This window comes from Apteryx mantelli, chromosome 6 (genome assembly GCF_036417845.1).
Source record: "Apteryx mantelli isolate bAptMan1 chromosome 6, bAptMan1.hap1, whole genome shotgun sequence".
In the NCBI taxonomy this organism is placed as follows: domain Eukaryota; kingdom Metazoa; phylum Chordata; class Aves; order Apterygiformes; family Apterygidae; genus Apteryx; species Apteryx mantelli.
This window is the reverse complement of record NC_089983.1, coordinates 28,158,906-28,179,008: the sequence shown is the minus strand read 5'-3', so window position 1 is coordinate 28,179,008 and position 20,103 is coordinate 28,158,906. Positions and strand designations below refer to the sequence as shown.

At 42.6% G+C, this 20,103-nt stretch overlaps 2 protein-coding genes across 5 annotated transcripts; one reads left to right on the top strand and one right to left on the bottom strand.

Annotated features, from left to right (window-relative positions):
* Positions 1-4,382: 4,382 nt before the first annotated feature.
* SSB (small RNA binding exonuclease protection factor La) lies at positions 4,383-14,321 on the top strand. Of its 3 annotated transcripts, none has more exons than XM_067299092.1 (13): positions 4,386-4,495; positions 8,535-8,609; positions 10,095-10,198; positions 10,366-10,540; positions 10,746-10,853; positions 10,956-11,056; positions 11,309-11,380; positions 11,465-11,507; positions 12,188-12,328; positions 12,705-12,888; positions 13,025-13,150; positions 13,720-13,786; positions 13,870-14,321. In XM_067299092.1, the coding sequence occupies exons 2-13, from the start codon at positions 8,544-8,546 to the stop codon at positions 13,907-13,909; spliced, it is 1,227 nt and encodes a 408-aa protein (XP_067155193.1). In that variant the 5' UTR covers positions 4,386-4,495; positions 8,535-8,543; the 3' UTR covers positions 13,910-14,321. The 3 variants fall into 3 exon arrangements, with proteins under 3 accessions (XP_067155192.1, XP_067155193.1, XP_067155191.1); XM_067299090.1 differs by lacking the exon at positions 4,386-4,495 and adding an exon at positions 5,080-5,340; XM_067299091.1 differs by lacking the exon at positions 13,720-13,786 and having other exon boundaries at positions 4,383-4,495.
* Positions 13,968-19,959, bottom strand: METTL5 (methyltransferase 5, N6-adenosine). 2 transcript variants are annotated; one of them, XM_067299094.1, is made up of 8 exons: positions 19,937-19,959; positions 18,197-18,318; positions 17,383-17,497; positions 16,713-16,894; positions 16,177-16,259; positions 15,826-15,877; positions 15,082-15,131; positions 13,968-14,081 (listed from the first exon to the last, which is right to left on the bottom strand). In XM_067299094.1, the coding sequence occupies exons 2-8, from the start codon at positions 18,303-18,305 to the stop codon at positions 14,028-14,030; spliced, it is 645 nt and encodes a 214-aa protein (XP_067155195.1). In that variant the 5' UTR covers positions 18,306-18,318; positions 19,937-19,959; the 3' UTR covers positions 13,968-14,027. The 2 variants fall into 2 exon arrangements, with proteins under 2 accessions (XP_067155195.1, XP_067155194.1); XM_067299093.1 differs by lacking the exon at positions 19,937-19,959 and adding an exon at positions 18,673-18,775.
* Between the last annotated feature and the right edge of the window lie 144 nt (positions 19,960-20,103).

Here is a 20,103-nt window from a genome sequence, read left to right as displayed (position 1 = left end):
ACAGATTTAATTTTCATATTGCTGTTACAGAAACAGCAGATAGAGTATTCATAGTTTTACTGATTACCTCATCAATGAGATGTCTAACATAATCCCTTAGATCATATTCATTAAAAACTATGTATAACTTATCTTCATTTTAAATGATTCGTAGATGATTCACAGATTCATATTCATATTGATTCAATGATTCATAGGTTCATAGATTCAAAGATAAATGCAGTAACAATGTTTCCATATATTTTCAGTCCAAACATTCTCTGTCATAAAAGTTTTTGAATGATTCTCTTACAATACTTTGTGTAGTTATATAGGAATGACTGTCAAAAACAGAATTTGTTTTCATTAGTACCTGAGTGGAACTATAGTCTGGTGTTAAGGTGAGTAAAACCAAACAAAATGCACTGCATTTCTGTGGACTGGTGGGTTTAAGATGAAATCTCTAATACTCCGCAGATAGTTATAGAAATTGTTCATTATCACAGGAAAAGCATGTGGTACATACACAGCAGTATCACTTTGAGGACTGGGTTACCACATCCAGAAATACTGGACAATTATCCTCTAAATCTAATTGTTCCTCTAAATCTGTCTTAAGATGCTGAAATGAGACGAGCACATGGGGGAAGAAGTGACACATGGTAACCCAGCAGCACAAAGAGAAAGCGTGCATTAGTTTTCCAGAAGCAGAGCAATGCTCTGCAGTGCAAGACCATTTGAGAAATGTCATTTTCACACTGAAAGGGCCTTTGGGAAATGAAAAAAGAAGTCTCTCCATTGCTTTGCAATGGGCTCTTGGCTGATTCACAGGTATTGTTGACTCTTTTCCGACAAAAGCCTTACTGTGATAGCTATTTTTGCAGTCATATATAAGATGTGTGTCTTCATGGAATGGAAGGAGCAAAGGAGAAAGACTGGAATATTCCTAAAATCTTCCCCAAGATACAAACATCGCTGTTTTATTTAATACCATTCTCTCCTTTCCAAAAGTGCTAAATTGTGACTTGGAACAAAGGCAGCAACTGAAGAAACTTGTCAGAATATTTGCGTATAGCAATTTAATACTAATTGGTCCACTGTATTTATTTATTATTTCTTTCAAAATGTGGTATGAGATCTTTGAATTCTGTCTAGAGAACAACTTGATGTAGGCAGAAAGATCATCATTTTGTGAGCTCCTTACTGCGGGCAGGCTCCCAGTGTCGCATGCCAGTGTCAGTGCTGGCAGAAAGCAGAATCCATATGTTATGGTTAAATACAGGGTATTTGCCTCTGCCATCACCAGCCTTCTTACCAGCCTGCTTTGCAGCCTGTCATGTGTCAGGTTGACTACGAATCATTATTTCTTAGGATTTGTTGTGTCCTCTTACCTTGTATAGATACTGAATGTGTGGCTTGTTCCCTAGGGCCTGGTTCCCTAAGGGAGTAAGATACAGCTGTGTTGTCTTTCTGTGTGTGCGTCAGCTCCCCTCTACGTTTTGAATCTCATCTGTTTTCAGCCGTGTTTCACAGAGAGGTGTAGGTCTTAAAAATAAGAAAATTTTCATGTTTTTTGGAAGCTGGTAGCAGGATACAGGGGAGAAGGAGACTGAAATTGGTGTCCTATGAACATCAAGTGGAGCTGGAATTGCTGCAGTGTTGCAGGGAGGAAAGGGTGAGGTAGAAAACGTATTTGTAGCTGTACGTGTTCCCTGCCTCGTGGAACAACTGCTGAGATGTCTTGGGGGTGGGTTTATACAGCCATTTGTACAAAGACACTGTTATGTCACACATTAGCTGCTATGTGAAGATGTAGTTTCAGCTTGTAAAAACAAAGAAACTTCATTCGTTAGCTGAAGGAACTTTCCTCCCTACTCCTTGAGATCTAGTACCATACAGCGGGAGGCACCTGCTAATTAATTTCCTGCGGCGCTGTCAGAGACCTAGTGCTGTAGTTCAGAGAAATACTTGCCTAAACAGGCAAATGGGTTGCATGGAATGTAAAAAATAGCAAAATCCTCCTGGTTGCTTAGGAGGTAGCTTTGGGGAGCGTTTGTGCCGGTGCCTTTGCCTCGTTAAGTACCTGTTGCCCCTTCTCTTGCTCCTGCTGCTGTGCTTGGGCAGTACAGCTGTTCGGGAGGCCTTGTGCAGAACAGCATCACAGAAGTCATCCAAATAAAGAAATAACACGTGGGAGCAGAGAGGCTGTTTTAACCCAGATCAGTTCCACAATCCAGCTTATAAAATGACACCAGAAACAGCTGTCAGACACTGGTATGAGAGGGGGGGACAACACAGGGCTGGGATAGGGCGCTATGGGAACTTTTTACACCAGCACTGCCACCAAAAATGAAAATTTTGACTTTATTGGATTCGTCAGATATGTTTAGGAGCTTTCCAAGCTGGTAAGCCCTGAGTTTATAATATTTCTTTCTCTTAATTGTAAGCATTTTGAATATCTTCTTTGTTCTTACATTTTTATACTGTTTCTCACTTGCATTTGACTAGCGGTAGCAGGTTGCACTCAACTCTGAGATTCGATGTGAAATTATATGGTGTATATACAGTTCTTTTGATGTCTTTGTGTATCACCTTAATGAGTCAGAAGCTCTTGTGTGCATGGGTTCAGAGTTTGCTTAGTTAACAGGCCCACCGAGAGCTATTTAAGGATCAAAGGGAATTTGTTTAAAGACTCCAAAATGTAAAGAGGTAGGAGGAGCTGAACCTTGAGGCTGCTTGAAATGTGTGGGCCAGGCAGGTTAGCAAAAAAAAAAAAAAGAAAAAAAAAGTGAATTTGTTTCTCTTGGAACTCTCCACAGTGGAGAATTTTGAAAGTCAGATGGAGACGTAAAGGGCTACATTGCAATACCGTGAAGGTGATCTATGTATTGAACAAATTTGCAGTGAACTCAAAGCATGTACTTAATTCTTCAGTGCAAAATGTGTATCAATGCAGCTTTGTGTTTAAAGAAAAACATATGACCATAGGAACAGCTGTTTGTGGCTTGACCTAAGGTTTGTTTAGCCCGATATCCTGTCACTGACAGTAGTAGGTAGGTGGAAAAATATAAGAACAAGGCAAGCACTAACATAACCTCCCAGCTTCCGCTCATCTGCTGCTCAGAGACTTTCTAAACTGGATACATATCTTTGATTAAGGACAGCAGCGTTTCAGGCTCAGAGCACAGGCCTGGGAGAGCAGAGTTCAGCTTCTTGCTCTGGTCACTGTGTGGGCAAGTGCTTCGCTTTTCCCAGCATCAGCCTACCTGTGAATTGAAAAAAAGCCTTTAATTTTCAGATGCTGGGAGAATACGTGCTGATCTTGCATACGCTGAAGTCAGGCAGAATTCTGCCTATGGCTGCAGTAGAAATCAAGTTTTTTAGAGATTTTTGAATGCTTTAGAATAAATGGAATGTAAAAGTTCAAAGAGTTACTGTTACATTTTAACTGGTGCTATTTTTTACAATAACATATAATGCCCTTTTAAATTAATTCATGTTTTTAACACATCACAAGCAGGCGTGTAGCAATCAGACTGTTGAGCACAGCCAATATGAATTCAGTGAGATGAATGAGTATTTTGGCTCCCATTAAATAATTTGTGCATCCTACTTCAGGTAAAATGTTCAGGATATTTTTTAGCCATCTATGTGGTACATTTTTAATATTAACAGTTGAGTGTGAATACTAAATTGTGTGGCAATTGTGTGCTATTGTATCTGTTTTATGGTAGGAATTGTTTTACCATTTCATTTGTGAACTAGAAAGAGAATGAAATAATATAGAAGTTGAATCAATTGTTAAGACAGTACTACTATTTATTAATTTATTAAAATTAAATTATAATTTTATTCATGATATCCATGTTTGTAGCACTATGATGTCTAAAACACTTTAGTAACTATAAATGTATTTAAATAAATGTTTACACTGTTTAATAAATGTAAATGTGACCTAAACTAGCATCAGTGTACAAATACTAACTTTTAAATGACCTGTCTTTCTGTTGAGCGGAAAGATTGGTGCAAACACCTGCCCAGCCGAGCAGGCGTTTGGGACAGCGGTGCTTTCCCCTTTGCGCGCCAGGCACACCGGCACCGCCGGCTCCTCCTGGCGCTCTTGCTGGCGCATTACAGTCTCTGATGCAAAGGACGATCACCGAAGCCCTCTCCGGTTCCCAGTTTTTGCGCCCCACTCTCCTTCCAGAACCACGGCAGGCAGCAGCTGCTGTGGCCGGCGCAGGCAGGCAGCTCCGCGGCCGGGCTGCAGGGGCGGGAGGGGCCCCGGCCCCGCGCTCCGCCCGCCGCCCCGGCCCCGCCCCGAGGCGCCCCCACCCCCGCGGGGGTGGGGCCGCGGCTCGGCCCGCCCCGGAAGGCGGCGCCCACGTGAGGGGCGGGCGGTGGCCGCGGGGGCTGCTGGGCGGCGCGGCGCCCACTGCGGCCTTTAAAGCGGAGGGGCCGGAGCGCGGCGGCGTGGGACCGCGTGCGGGTGCTTGTGCTGGGGCCGCCGCAGCAGGTTCGTGCTCGCGCGGGGCCCTGCCCCCCCCCCCTTCTCTCCCCTCCCGGCCCGCAGCGGGGCCCTGCCGGCTTCCCCAGGGCCCGCGCCGCGGCCGCACGTGGGACGGGGGGCTCCGGGGCAGGCGGCGGGCCGCGGCGCGGTGGCGGCGGGCCCCGGGGAGCTGGCGCGGCGAGGGCGGGCGGCTCCTGCGGCTCCCGGGCCTGGCGGGGCCGCGGCGTGGCCGGTGAGCGGGAGCGGGAGCCGGCGCGGGCCGCCCGCGGCGCCTCGGGTCCCCCCCGCGCGGTGCGGGCCGGGAGCTCCCGGGCGGGCGCTGCAGCCGCTCCCCGTTGGGGGGCGTCGGGGGGGCGCTGCCTGGCGCCGCGTGCTGCGCGCACGGCCTGAGCGCGCGGCCCGCTGCGTCGCGGGAAGCCGGCGCTGCAGCCGCGCCCGGGTCCGCAGCTCCGGAGCGCGGCGCCGCCCGCGCGGGCAGGGCAGGGCCGGGGCGGCCGCTCCTCGGCGGAGCCGGCCCCGTGGCTCCCCGCTGCTGCACGGCGCCGGAACGCTGCCGATCCGGTAGTCGGATCCCGAAGGCCCGTTGTGCCCAGCGGCTGAGCCGGCGAGTCTGAAGTGGGCGTGTGCGGCGAGACTCGAGCGTCTCTTTCATCGGGAGGCTTTCGATGCTGTTGCGCAGGCAGGCAGGCTGGGGGCTGCTCCCTCTCTGAACGGGTTCCGCGGGGGGCGGGCTCGAGCCTTGCTGGGCCGCAGCACAGCTTGCCTGCGGGATGTTCGGTCCCTCACGCTTGGCGGGGTGCTTCTAGAGAAACTTTCCCAAGCATAAGAGTTAATCGGAAGGACGTGTCCTGGTGGGTCTTCTGTTCCTTTAAACGCTTGTACGATGTAGTAGGGTTTTTGTTTGTTTTGCAAATACCGCTAGGGAAATAGACCTCAGTTTTCTTCCCTTAACAGTGGAGCAGAGACTTGCATGGGAAACAGATTGGGAGACTGGGGCACTGTGAGAGCTGGGGAAGTGTAAGAAAGGGTATTCAAGGTTATAAAAAGGCTGAAGGACCCAGGAAACTGGGTGAAGACTATTGAAAAGTGTGTTCTTTCAGTTTTCTTCATAGCACTATTCTTAGCACTTCTGGAGGCCTCTCAAGTATTCAGGGGTAAAAAGGAGGGGAGGAAAAAAAAAAAAAGTGTCCTGCATGCATGCATCAGACTAGTGTGTTTTTTTGGGGAGGTAAAGGAGACCCAGGTTACCCTACACTGATTGAGGAAGAGTTCCTTCTAAATGTACAAAACCGAAGCAAAGCAAACAGCTTTACTAACTGATTCTCTTGTAACTATACTGATTACCTCAGAAATGTTGCCTCTGCATAATCCTTACTTCATTAGCTGCAGTAGAACTGTTGGTGACTTCACCGCATGCAGCTAAAAGGTCCCACATTTAATTTAACAAGAATTTGTGTTAAGGGACAACAAGGTCTCCAACAAATCCATGCACCGTTCTGAAACAGTGAAGACAAGTGATGGGGCAAGCAGATACAGCCCAGTTCTCGGAGGCTTCACTGCACTGTGTTTCACACTGCAGAAGGGTACAAAGCTGCTGCTTCCACTCAGATCTAACTTAGTAGTGTGCTTGAGGCTGTTGGCTGACCAAGTGGAAGCTGGTAAGGGAAGAGTCTTATATTCAGCTCAAGCTATATTTCAGCATGTGCCAGCAGACTGTCTCAATGCTAAAGTTCTAGAACATACTGTTAATGCATTTTCTTAAAACAGGATACGACTAAAATCCAAATGATTTTTTTCCTCAAAACATGCAAGAGACAGCAAATCTTTCAGAACTCCTAAATTAATATTGTCTTAAACAATAATTGAGCTACACTGAAAAGCACCTGTGAGAAAATGGTTTCCTTAAAGCATATTGCCTAGTGCTTTAAAAAACAAAACAAAAAAAACCACCTACAAAACTACCATACCTGGAGAAGAGACTTTTGCAATGCGAGTTCAGTCACCAGAGTAAGGTTCAAGAATATAAGGATTCATATGGCTGCCATTCTGTGCCCCCCCCCCCGAGGATATGATTTAATGTTAAAGGTAACCCAGTACAATTGCTTGCTGCTGCAGAAAGGTATTCCTGTTTTTGTTCTCTCCTCCTCCCTGCCCCCACAACACCATCACTTGCATTCCTGCAAGCTGAATGAAGTTAGTGATAAATTCATCTAATGGAACTATTCCTCACTTTCTTCAGTGGGTTAGCTTTCTGTTGGATCAGGTGTTACAGTAGCACACAATTAGTGCTCAATTAGAGATAAATTACTTAATCCAATGGAAAAAGCTGAGACTATTCCTTAAACTGCTGCTGATTTACACCAAATTAAGTATAATGTAAAAGTGAACACTGGCTTCTCAGGAAGTCAGGTTTTGGGGACAGTGTCACAGGGGAGTGCTAAGATAGTGCTAGCACCTGAATTTGGTGATGAACTAATTAAGTCTTCCCTAGTCAGGGTAATTAGTGTAAGGCATCTCTAAAGTAACTGTAACTGTTAGTCTATATATCAATGTCTGAATTTTTATAAAGCACTTTATACACTCTGATCACAGGTGTCAACTAACACTTGCTAAAACCATATTTTTAAGGGTGTTGTGAAGTTTAGGTACAGGGAGAAGTCATTAGTGGAGAACAGGATGCAACCTTTTTAAGGCTGTAAGTGCCCAGATACAAAAACTACAAGCAAGTGAAGGGATGGAGCAGCCTTGAGATCAGGAAGAAGGGGAAACTGGAATATTGTAGGACTGCAGCAAGCTGAACAAACAATGACTGGTGGATTAAACTACTAAAATAAGGAGATAAAATAAGATGACTGTCCAGCAAGTGTTCTGATGGAGAACATGATTTCTTGGGGCAAGGGAGTCTTAGTGTAGCGTTCCCTACATCCACATTGTCATCTTGCTCCTCTGAAAGATGTTACTGCCCTATGGGTGGCAGAACAGAACGTGCATGTCTAAGATCTCCCAGTCAGGCCTGAGTGCAAACCCATCTTCACCAGTAGCCTTAATGATCACTCACCTGTGAACTGGGGCAACTGATGGCTGTGAATCTACTTAATCTTCTGCAGCCGTAGTTACCAAATGTAATAGTGTCCAAAGGGAGAAAGTGGAAATCTGTGCTTCGTAGTTCAATGTTGAATTCAAACTGATTTCTGCCAGCTTTACCAAGCTTCGTTTTCCTCAAGGACTATTCTGCTCAGTCTATCCCTATCTTAAGAGCAATGAGATGGGCATTTTTTGGTCCCCATTAGCTTGTTGGCAAGTAGCTGCTTTCTTACCAACTTTCTAGTGTGTGTACTGGGACTATAAGCTGAATGCCAGCTAGGAGAAGTTACTTTCAAATTTAAGGCGTCTTACCTCCTTCTCTGTACATGCTTAAGTCAGTATTCATGTTGGACTACACCAAAGACAAGTTTGTAAAGGGGAGAACTGGACATCTTTAGGATTTACTAGTAAATGCAGATATTCTTATTCCTTCTTTAAGTAAGTTCCTCAAACTTTCAGACCAAGATTAGTCAAGAGGTAGGAACTTCAGGAAAATTTCTAATTATACTTATTAGGAGTATAACACTTTTTGATATTTGTGTTCTGCCTAGTGATGAGAAATTCGGTCTACGTTTAAAGAATAAACATTGCTGACTATATTGTTGGGTCTTGATTTGTTGCTAATAAGTACCCATGGAGAATCTGTGCTGAGATGGCTAAATAACAAATAATGCTGTAAAGTACCAGCATTTGTACCTAACTTGAATGTAGAATGCCAAATGGTGGCCTACCAACTTGTATTTCAGGTGTTTTACTTGTCTCTTAGTTGTTCCATAGTTTCCATTTGAAGTTCTAAAGTCATGTTTAAAATCAACTCAGAAATATAAATATGTGGCTATAGAACTTGTCAGTTATTTTGCTTAGCTGAGGCTGTAGTAAAATGCAATACTTTCTGAATGGAAGTCTGAAGAAGTTAGAGCAAATGCACCAAGTACTGAATACTAAATTCTCTTTAACACAGCTGGTGAAAATGGCTGAAAATGGAGATGGTGAAAATATGTCTATCTTGGAAAGCAAAATCTGTCAGCAAATTGAGGTATGTTCATTTTATTGTTTGGGATCTGGACTTGGATGTAGTTTTGGAAAAATTAATTGGTAGGGACTTAGCTTGAAGTTATAGTGAGTTGGACTTAAATCTTCTGTTCTCTTAAAAAAAAAAAACAAAAAAAACCCCAAAACCCTGTCTATCACAGGTCTGTGACAGGTATCTAATACATTAAGATCACTCATAAATATAGCATCAGTTTGAAAGTTATTCTTGTCTAGAGTTGCCTGTAAGACTATTTAAAAACAGAAAAGGTTTAACTTGCTAACATTTTAGGCATTAGTTACTTTATAGGCTGGCAAGTAAATGTATCATTAAACAACTTATTACCATGTTCATTGGGGTTATTCCATGTATGCAAATAGGAAGATGCATTTTAATATTTGTATGTCTTAAATTTGGAAAAAACCCTACTCTGGAATCTGTGCTGTTCAGATATTAGCACATTGCATAACTTGCTATTATGACTTACTGCTTTGTAATTTTTTGCTACAAAACGCAACTAAACTTTTGTGCCTGCTTTTGATGAACTTTCTCACTTGAGAGGCTTGGGGGGGTTACCCTCTGGTGAAAAATTGAATGCACCACTTAATGACATCTAGAATAAGGCCTTCTTAACGAAGGACAAAAATACAGCTGTATCTGATACCATCAGCATATGGGGCGATAGTCATTACTTATGAAATAACAACAGAGATTGGAGGAAAAACGGTTGAGAAGGCTAGACTTGAGCTAATGCGAGCTTCAGGTAAACTAGAGGGAGAAGTACTGTAAAATTTGCACTGACCCTTTATAAAGCACAATGATATTGGTGGAAAGACTTCAATTAATCCTGTGGATTAATGTATTTGACCCTAATTAGATGACTGTTAATAAACAAAAGAATAATCTGATGAACATGTCTCTTGTATGAAATGAAATAATTTCTCATCTGTGTGTCATTCTATTCTTCCCATGCTGGACATAATCAGGATGAGAATACAGTAAATAAAAACCTATTTTTTACCTTAAAGTAGTTTCTTGAATGAGACCTAGAATTCTAGCCTAAACAGATGACTTCTCAAGAGTGGAAAATACTGTGTTCTTGCCTATACCTTCCTTAAATAAGGACCAAAATCTGAATCTGTTGGTGACAAATTTGACTTGACTCTGTGGAGCTCAATCAGGTTGATGAATAATTATGTTGGCAGAATAAGTGTCATACCTCTTCTAAACAAAGCTGCAATCTAGCTTTACCTTATTACAGTTCCACTAGATGAAGCACTCTGTTAACAGCTTCTTTGTTGCAACTAACTTTTGGAAAAGTGTCAAATTAAGGCAGGAAATAATAATTTCAGAATTTCTAATTATTTTTATCAGCATCATGAGTTTTCATACATCTCAATCTACTGCAGTAAACTGTCAAATGAAAAAGAACTTTTAAGACTGAACACTCAAAGACATGTATTTTTTTTCTTTCCCCCCTCTCCTTTGCAGTACTATTTTGGTGATCACAATCTACCAAGAGACAAGTTCCTAAAGGAACAGATTAAACTGGATGATGGCTGGGTGCCTTTAGAAATTATGATCAAATTCAACAGGTAAAACAAAGTACAGCGAAGCTGGCTGGATGGGTAACATCCAGCTACTTGCTGCTGTTTTGGGCCGAACATTCCTGGTCTGCATGTACAGCTCCTGTTGCTGTCTTAACATTTGACTTCAGCTTTGCCCATGTGGCTGACATAACCTGTGTTTGCTTACTCAATAGGTTAAGTCGCCTTTCAAAAGATTTTGGTGTTATAGTAGAAGCGTTAAAAAAATCCAAGACTGGTCTAATGGAAATAAATGAAGACAAAACTAAAATCAGAAGATCTCCAAACAAACCCCTTCCTGAATTAAATGACCAGTATAAAACTGCAATTAAAAATAGATCTGTATATGTCGTAAGTAAACTTCTTCCTTTGCTTTGTGCTGTTCTGCATGACTTTACTTTAGCTAGATGGTTTTCAAAGCTTGAATTAACTTATACCCGATAGTCAGGTTTTCAAGCTGTACTTGTCCGTTGCTGTATTACACTAGTAATAAATAGTTCTGTTGAAGTCTCATAGTTTCTGTTGCATGTAATTGAAATTCAGTGTTATCTTGCAGAAAGGCTTTCCAGTAGACGCAACTCTTGATGATATCAAAGAATGGCTTGAGGATAAAGGTCCAGTTGAAAACATTCAAATGAGGAGAACACTGCAGAAAACATTTAAGGTAGCTCTTGTGATGAACAGTTAGACATGGGGCAGGCATGTCTCCTGGAGAACATTCAATATTCAGTTATTCTAATACTTAATGTCTCTGATCATTTAACAGGGATCAATATTTGCAGTTTTTGATAGTGTTGAATCTGCTAAGAAGTTCACAGAGATCCCAAACCAAAAGTACAAGGACACAGAGCTGATAGTGCTTTTCAAGTAAGTTCCCTTAACTGATGTGTGAACTAATAATGCTCAGGTGTGGATTTAGACAAGAACCTGGCTTGACCTGAGCAGTGTAAGTTTCTACACTATTGTACAGGTACCTACAGCTGTACCTTTGTAGACTGGCATCTCAACTTCTAAAGATAGTCTCAACTGTTTCTTTTCCTTAGCTACTGCAATCTTCTGAAGTAATTATAATGGAATAGTGTGATAGGTAGCATTAACTTATTTTATGTTCTGTTGAAGGGAGGAGTATTGTACAAAGAAGAATGAAGAAAGGAAACAAAACAAAGTAGAGGCTAAAGCAAGAGCTAAACAGTAAGTAATTATCAATGGAAGTGTGTGGATTTATCACCTGACCACACTTGAACCAACTCTGAACTGATCTTAAATTTTCTACAGGGAAAAAGAAGAAAAACAGAAACAAGCAGCAGATGCTGAAATGGTATGGATTTCTTAAATCTCTACACCTGAAAACTATCCAATTAATCTTTCATGGGTTTTCAGTCCACAAGTAATTAATACAAATATGCTGCTGCAGCTACATTTGTAGACCTAAGACCTGTGAGCTATTCAGAGCTTCAAGTTCTAGATTATTTTCTTTCTACAAAGTCACTTCAGCTTTTACAACTGAACTACAGTAAGACTTCATTTGTCATGGTTACATTTTGTTTTCAAGAAACTCCTTTTGTTTAAAGGATCATATCTGGAATTAAATTATTAGGTATATTACCTGTTCAGAAGTGATCCTCAATGCATCAAAGGGATGATCTGTGGCATTTACAGGGTCCAGAAAGGATTAATTTTACTATATAGGTTTTTATCCTGAGGTGTCAGCCTTCAAAAGCTGTTTGGTAAATTGTAAGAGTATAACTATCTTATGGGGAAGGAGTGAAAATTCCACATAAATGTGTCAAAATTAAAAGAAGAGAAAAACATGCAGACCTTGAACATGAGCATAAATAAGCTGTGCAGTAAGAATACTTGGCTTACTGACACTGCTAGAGGGATCCACTTCAGTTGCTTATTTATCACTAGAATGTTCTAATAGTTTTAGGGTTGAGGGGAAAAATTGAATACTCAAGTGTGACTTTCTTTAGCAAATTTTTTTTTAATTTTACTTAGAAATCTTTGGAAGAAAAGACAGGATGTCTTCTGAAGTTTTTTGGTGATCTTGATGATCAAACATGCAGAGAAGATCTCCACGCAGTATTTTCTGATCACGGAGAAATCAGATGGATACACTTTGTCAGAGGTGCAAAGGAGGTAAGTAGATTCTTGGACAAGGAGTTAAGATGTTGGTATTAGAATTTGAAACTGAGTGATTAAATGCTTGTGCTCTTACATCATAGTGTAAGGAATTTATTCTTTATTTGAATTGTGGAACTGCTCAATATTTAGAGTGAATTTATTCACTCAAATTCTTTCAGAAGCACAGATAGTCTTCTCACTTGGTAAGGTCAAAACAGAGACTGAGAATGTTTGTTAGGATGGTCTGAGGTTTTTGCCTCAGCCTTGATAGAGTAATGAATTGCTTGTCAGAGTAATGAACGTGCTGAGGTACCCAACAGGATATGTCCATCGTTCTAGCTGAATGTTCTTGCAATAAGACTCAAATGCGAATGACCCTTTTCTTTTTAAGGGTATTATCCTATTTAAGGATGTTGCAAAAGAAGCTCTGGAAAAAGCGAAAGAAGCACATAATGGGAACTTACAACTTCGGAACAAGGATGTTACATGGGAAGTGCTAGAGGGAGATGCAGAGAAAGAAGCTCTAAAAAAAATACTGGAAGATCAGCAAGAATTGCTAAAACAGAAAACAAAAGGTCCTTTTATTGGTTTAAACAGTGTCTTACTAGTTTCACTGTGTGAATGTATAATGATGACTGACTGCAAAGCTTTCTTTTAAGCTTGCTACTTAGAAGTGAATGACAAAGTTCCTGATATCTTATGTCCCAACAGGACGCAAACTTAAAGGAAAAGGAAGAGGTGGGAAGATGCCTCAAGGTGCACATAAAGGGAAAGTACAGTTTCAGGGCAAGAAAACAAAGTTTGATAATGATGAAGGTGAAGATGATATTAAAACAGGTAAGTCATTTTGTGCACTGAATGTATCATCTTTATTATGTGGGGCTACTATGCTGGCCCATATAATCTGTTTCTTGCAAGTGTTTCAAGGTTGGCCATATACTGTAGTATTTCTGTTCTCTGCCAGTATCGGTAAGGGAATTTTAAGGGTCTTCTGCTTTGATTCCTTCCAGAAGCTGAAACTCTCCCCAAAATCATGTTAACTACTAGATGTGGCTGTATTACAGGACTGAAGAGTGTAGCTAGCTGTCAGCAACATTATACAGCTGTGCAAACCTGCTGTCTCTTGAATAGTGCTTTTTTGTTTTTGATAATATGAGAAGACTGATAGTTCTGGACAGTGGTATTTGGCTTGAAAGATGCAAGAACTAAGCTTCTGTTCATTAGATACAGCACCTGCTTAAACAGAACCCAGTCCTACTCAAACCTACTGCTGTTAGATGGTGTTCCTTTATCTTTCCTTCTTACCTCTCTTCCATGAAGCTATACAGGGAAGAAACTCTTCACAGTAGGTACTCTGGAACACTTAAAAGCTTTTAGGTGCAGTAATAAATAATCCTCTATCATAGCAGTAGCTGTGGATAAACCAGAACCCATCCTTGGGCTACATCGTAAGAACACCGTTTCAGTATTTCAGTAAGTTTACTTTTTTGGAAGACTTCAGGTAATATTGAAAGGCTTCCCTTTTATCATAAATAACTATGTATTCAATCTTGCAGAACCAGCAAGTCCCAAGAAGAGACCACTAGAGGAAACTGAAAAAGAAGAACCTGCACCAAAACAGCTGAAAACAGAAAATGGAGACGGAGAGCAGTAATACTAAAATAAAAATCATTGGTTTTATTAGTCCATTTTAAATAGGTTTTAAAGCCATGCCTCAGTTCAGGAGTTTCTCGACAGAAAATCTAATGAAGTCCACTTCAATGTCAACCTACAATGAGAAGAAAGCTTTATTTTGTTGGATTACAGCTTTTTTGTTTAAGAAGCATGCTTAATCTAACATGCTACCCTGGAAGAGTTTTTTTATATTTATAGTTTTGTTTATACTGTCAGTCCTCTCAAATTCTCTGGTACCTCATTCAAGTGTAAAAGGTTCCATCCTTGAATTGCCTTTGTAATCTCAAAGTTGTATTCACTAGCAGCTGTCAATAAACTGAAAACTTAAACTGTTCACCCCTGAAGCCTGACTGTTCATATAGTATAAAGCTGTAACTGTTAAGTGGCAAAGCTGAGGGACAGACTTCCATCATTAAGTTCAAGTCGCAAAGAAAATGAGTACAGTTGAATAATCAACTTCTGGCCTATGCTATTTTAACATACCTAATTGAACCTTAAATCTTGATCAGTCTACTCCAGGATTCTCAGTACATATAGTAATGGGATAAGTATTTTGGTATTCTAAACTGACTTTTGGCATCTAAACTCAAAAGCAAACTTCAAAGTCTTCATACTCTTGCACCTTAACTCTATCTTCTATAAGGAGATAGAGTAAGTGCACAGCTTCCTCCTGCCCCCTTTAGGATGGCTCTAAAGGAATTTTACTGTTGAAGTTGTCCTACTACGGCAAAATCCTAGCTACTCTGAAGTCTTTATCACTTAATTCAAAGTTCCAATTGCAGACAGGATTAAGCAGATAACTATTAAATGGTGAGTCAGAGCTACTTGTAGCTTTCTTTACACCTGGTAGAGTGCTGGCTTTCATCTTGTTTGGTGCACAGCTCTGACTTGCATTAAAATGACTCTTCTTCCCTACCCCCCTGCCCAACTACTAAATGTACTAATGACAACAAAACTGAATGCCTTCATAGTGACATCCCAAATGCTGTATCACTGCCCAATATATCTGACCCTAAAACTTTATTATTCAGTAGAATTCATTTACCTAATACAAGATGGAGCTTTTGCTCAGGCAGGTTGGGTTTTACACTTACCGATTTCTTCTTATGAAACTTGTATGATGCTGGTAAGTCATATTTAAGTTCTGTGAACAGTACAAAGAATACTTGTTACATTAGAATGATTAATAGGCAACTTGCACCCTGCACCTATGTTCTTCTATGCTTTCTGTTGCCAGCCTCAAAAGGCCCTGGCTGCATGACTGCTTTGACCTCTGGACTAGCCTGACTGAACACTTAACCCAAGTACAGACAGTAAGTGGATGGCTGAGATACAGAAATGCAGTAGTGTCTCAAGCGCTTGTGCAGCTTTCATGTCTTAAGTGTATGGCTGTATAAAGCATCCAACTGGTGATATTTAAAAATAAGGCAGAATCTTGAACAGTTATCAGAAATAATATTTAGGTGACTGCAAGGACAGGATCCTTTTTAAATTTGAGAACTGACGTGCTCTCTGGTTTTGTTATTCAGCAACATAATTTTTTTGAAGCAGGACTTTAACTTCTGCTTGAAAGCAAAATCTAGTCTTTCTCCCACAGGGCAGCAAAAATCCCATTACTCTTATTCTTCTGAGTTTTTTTTTTTTTTTTTTTTTTAAAGAATGCTTGCTTCCTGTATCCTAGCAGGTAGGTGGGTTTTTTAACCTTTTCTTTTAAACCTTGCTATTTCATTTTTTTATTTTAAACCATGCAAGTTTACCTCTGCATGTCTGGCTAGTAGTGTGTTCCAGAGATTAGCCACTAAGAAAATATTTTTTCTTTAATTACAAATTAATCTTACCTGCTATAACTTCCATCTTCACTTTCCATTCATCTGCTTTCTTTTGAATGTGCTAGGGTATTAAACAGATGCAGTTATGCTTAAAAAGTGGTTTATACGCCTTTATAACATCTGCACCCCCTACTACTTTAAGAAGCCCCTATACTTTGTTTTACATGTCAAATTATTGTACTGCCTTCCTGTGGTCTCATGTGCATCACTATAAATATTCTGACATGATTAGCATTTAACCAAAGCAAGTTTCATACCCAGTAAAGACATGAACAAATCAGTGAAGCTATGGGCTACTTGATTCAAAACCAACTATGTAATTGGTTAACCCCCCTCACTCTGCTAAAATTAAGGACTTACTTGCCGTGTTGATGTTTTGTGAAGGGAATATACAGCCGTTTTTGCCATTTGTAAAGCAGTTTTCAGAAAAAACATATCCATCCCTAAAAGAGCATTCAAATTATTGGAACTGTTAAATGCAAGCTTAAATTAGTGGCTATTTAAAGATTAGTTTATGCTTTGGTGTCCTTGCCTTTTGCAAAAGGGACAATTTTTTTTGGAGTAATTGGCTATTGTTAGGCTTCTTAGCCTAGACATCTGTGAAACAGCACTGCACGCATTAAGGCATGGAAAGTATTTCTGCAACTTTCCTAATTGCTTTTAGTAAAAGAGAAAATAAATAATAGGGATAAGGAAGAGCTAGTATGGCTTATTTGAAACCACTTCATCACTAGCTACAATGTTGAAATGATTAATCTCTGCTTATGAAACTGATTCCAGATCAGCAAAACTCTGTGGGTCCCATATTGTAAAAGAGAAGGGAGATGTTTCATTAGAAGTATTCCTATTTGTATTTCATTCCTAATCATTTCTAACTAATTTTTATAATTACCAACCTTTATTGTGCTTGGTACCGAAAGGAGGGTTCATAATAACTGTGTCAAAAGTTTCTGACATGCTATCGGACAAAGAGCAAACATCACACTGAACCATGTTGATATTTGTGAGCTCAAATTCTTCAACATTTCTAGTAAATATTTCCAGTGCATCTGCATCTATGTCAAACCCCACACATAATCTGTAAAACAAACCCAAAAGCTACACATTAGTGTTTATTTTGTATAAAAGTATGTGTGTGTTTTCAAAATTTGATTTAAATGCAGTCTCTTTTAAGTTCTGTAGTCCAGAGGCATCTGTGTGCACAACTTGTTTTCTAACTATGAAATACAACAGGCATGCACTACAGAAATTCAGTACTGGTAAAAATAAAAACATAAGCAGCTCTGCTGCCCTTTCCAAATATCTGTTTAAAGTTTTGTGAAAGAAACTTCATGTGTTAATTTAGTGCTTCAGGGAAAAACAAACATTATGACATCCAAATTCAGTGCAGTTGTCTATCTCTTCCACTATTTGAATGGTCATTGACTGTTTAAACATACTAAACAGCCTAGTTGTGTGCCAAATTAGATACCCAAAATGAGTTTAGTTCAGCATTGCTATGTTACAATTTTATTTTCCACTCTCCACTATACTAGAAGTGACCAGAATCTAATATTAAATACTTACCCTGCTCCTAAAATTGCACTTCCAATGCTAAGCATGCCACAGCCACATCCTAAGTCTGCAACTGTTTTGTTTTCAATATCATCAAAAGTATTGTGAATTGTATAAAGCATACATGCTGGAAAAAAAACCCCAACAGATCAGTAATATCAAATATGCATTCAATTAGTCGATAAAAGTTACTTTCTCCTGCATTCAGAAAACTCTGAACTTCAGGGTTTTTGTCACACAAAATTAAAACGATGCTCTCACTGCCTATGCTTATCCTTTACACTTACAAATTAAAACGTCAAAACATTTTTGAAAAGCAGTAAGACTCTAGGTCTTTGGTCTTTGGGGGAGATTTTACATAGAGCTGTGACTATTAATTTCATGAAAAAACTATGCCTCAAGTTCTGTTTATAAAAGCAATAGACACCATTAGAAAGTGTTCTGTAAGATGTAAGAAATTGGAAAAATCAGAATTAAGGTACAGAAGAGTGTCTGTGCATACACTGCTTACATTCTTATTTCATGACACGTAAAAACCAGTTCAGCTTTCTCATTTACAGATCAACAAGATGTTTCTATCACAGGGTAACTTTGAAATCGACTTACTCGTTTTGGATTGTTTATTAACGGTATACTTTTAATGAAAAAGGCTAACAATTCATTAATAATGGAACACATTCCTGCTGGATACAATTTCTGAACTACTTTTAGTGTAACAGCTTCAAATGAGATAATGCAGTAGAAACAAATATGTAAGCGCTTTTTTAAAAAAGTGCTGATGCAGAAAAGACAAACAAATTACACCAGAGCTACAGTTAACCTCTACCTGCAATATGAGGTCTTGTCGGATACTGTTCCAGGAGTAATTTTGGACTTTCAAAAGTATCAACTTGTTGAAGACAGCTTTCCAGTTCTTTAAACTTTAATTTCTTCATGTTTATAGTTCATCTGAGAAAAATAACGTGCGATCAGCTGTAATGCTCTAACACACGCAAGACGCTATCCTGAGAAACTAGTTTATACTTCAAGTCCCGTGTTACTTCTCGGCAGCTCGCGGGGTGTTTGCGTGCGGCTGCCCGCAGCGAGGCCTGCGGCGGCACCGCGGGGCGCTGCCCGCCCCCCTCGCACACCGCCCCCGCGAGGCCCCGGCCGCCGCCGCCAGCCACAGGGCCTGGCGGGAGGCCTGCGGCGGAGCGAGCACCGGGCCCCCAGGCGCGGCTAGCCCGGCCCGCCGCCGGCACCTCCGCGGGGCCCTCCCCGCCGCCGCCGCCCCGCTCTCCGCTTCGCGCCGCCGCCACTCACCGCGGCCCCGGCGGGGTGCGCCGAGGGGCCGGGCCGGGCCGGGCCGGGCCAAGCGCCGCCGCCGCCGCGCACTTCCACTTCCACTTCCGCCGCCGGCCCGCCCCGCCCCGCCTCGCCGTGCGGCGGCTCCGCTCCGCCCCGCGCCGCGCCGGCCCGACCGCCCCAGGCCCCCAGGCGGCCGCTGCCGGGCGCCGCGCACCCGCACGGGTAAAACACGGCTAAAATCTCCCTTTTTCCTCCCTTAACAAATGTTAGCTTTGAGTGTCGTGCGCTATAAAAAGGATGAAGTTTCTTTAAGTGTTAAGCGTTGGCACTGTGAACGTTAAGTGCTTTGCGAAGCTCCCGTTTCCCAGCCTGGTCTCCCAGCACTTTCTTAGTGGTCAAACTGACGACAGTCCCACTAGGAACAGAAAAAAACCTAATGCATTCCTACCCGTCCAGGGGAAAGGAGAATCATTTAAAGAAAAACATCAGATTAACTTATTTTTATCCTTTTTTTCCTCCCCTAGAACTGTGTCGGGAGAGGTGCTGTGCCCTCCCGCACCGACGTGCGAGAGGAGGCAGCGGGAAGGCCGGCGGCCATCGGCGCAATACTGCGGCGAAGCCAGCAGAGGGAGCGCCGCCCGCGAGGGGCGGGCTGCCTGGTTTCGTCGTGTCAGGCAAAAAAACGGTCTATTTGTGTTTAGGGGCTTTTTAAGTTTTCCCGTACACAGTTGAAAATCTATCTATAGAGATGTAAAAATATTAAACTGAATGTGAGCCGCGATAATTAAAAAACCCCACAAATCTGATCTCCAGGGGAACGCGCAGCCCGATTCCACAGCGAGGGGCGGGGGGGTAACACGCCGCCCCGCCGAGCCCAGCGCTGCTCAGGCAGGATGGGGCCTGCGGGCGCCCAGTCATTTCAGTTAACGGCAAAGCGCTATTTAATTTCAGAAGCCCAATTCATGTTCCGAAGACTCCTAGCAGGCGCCCCACGGGAGCGGACACGCATGTCCCGACTCCCCCCCTGCCGCTGGGCTCCGGTGGCACTCCGCGGGCGGCCGTTGGCGCAGAAGATGGCGTCCACGCCCGGGCGTCCGGCCTCGCAGCACCCCCCGGCCACGCGCGTCCGCGCTCCGAGGCAGGGCGCACCCCACGGCGCCTCGCCGTTCCCCGCACCCGCCGAAGCTTCGCCCCCTGCCTTGCCGGGCCGCCCGGGCCGCTGCCCCGTCGTGGGGCAGGCGGCGACATTTTGTGGGGCGGCGGCGCGGGGGCAGCGCACCTGCGCGCTGATGGGGCGGCCGCGAGGGCAGAGCGGAGCGGAGGAAGAGGAGGGGAAACGCCGGGGGAGGGGAGAGGCAGTGTCAGGAGGAGGGAGCGGGCGGCTGGCGGCGGGCAGGGTGCCGGTTCCCCGGCTATCGCGAGAGGGAGGCGCCGCGGGGCGGGGAA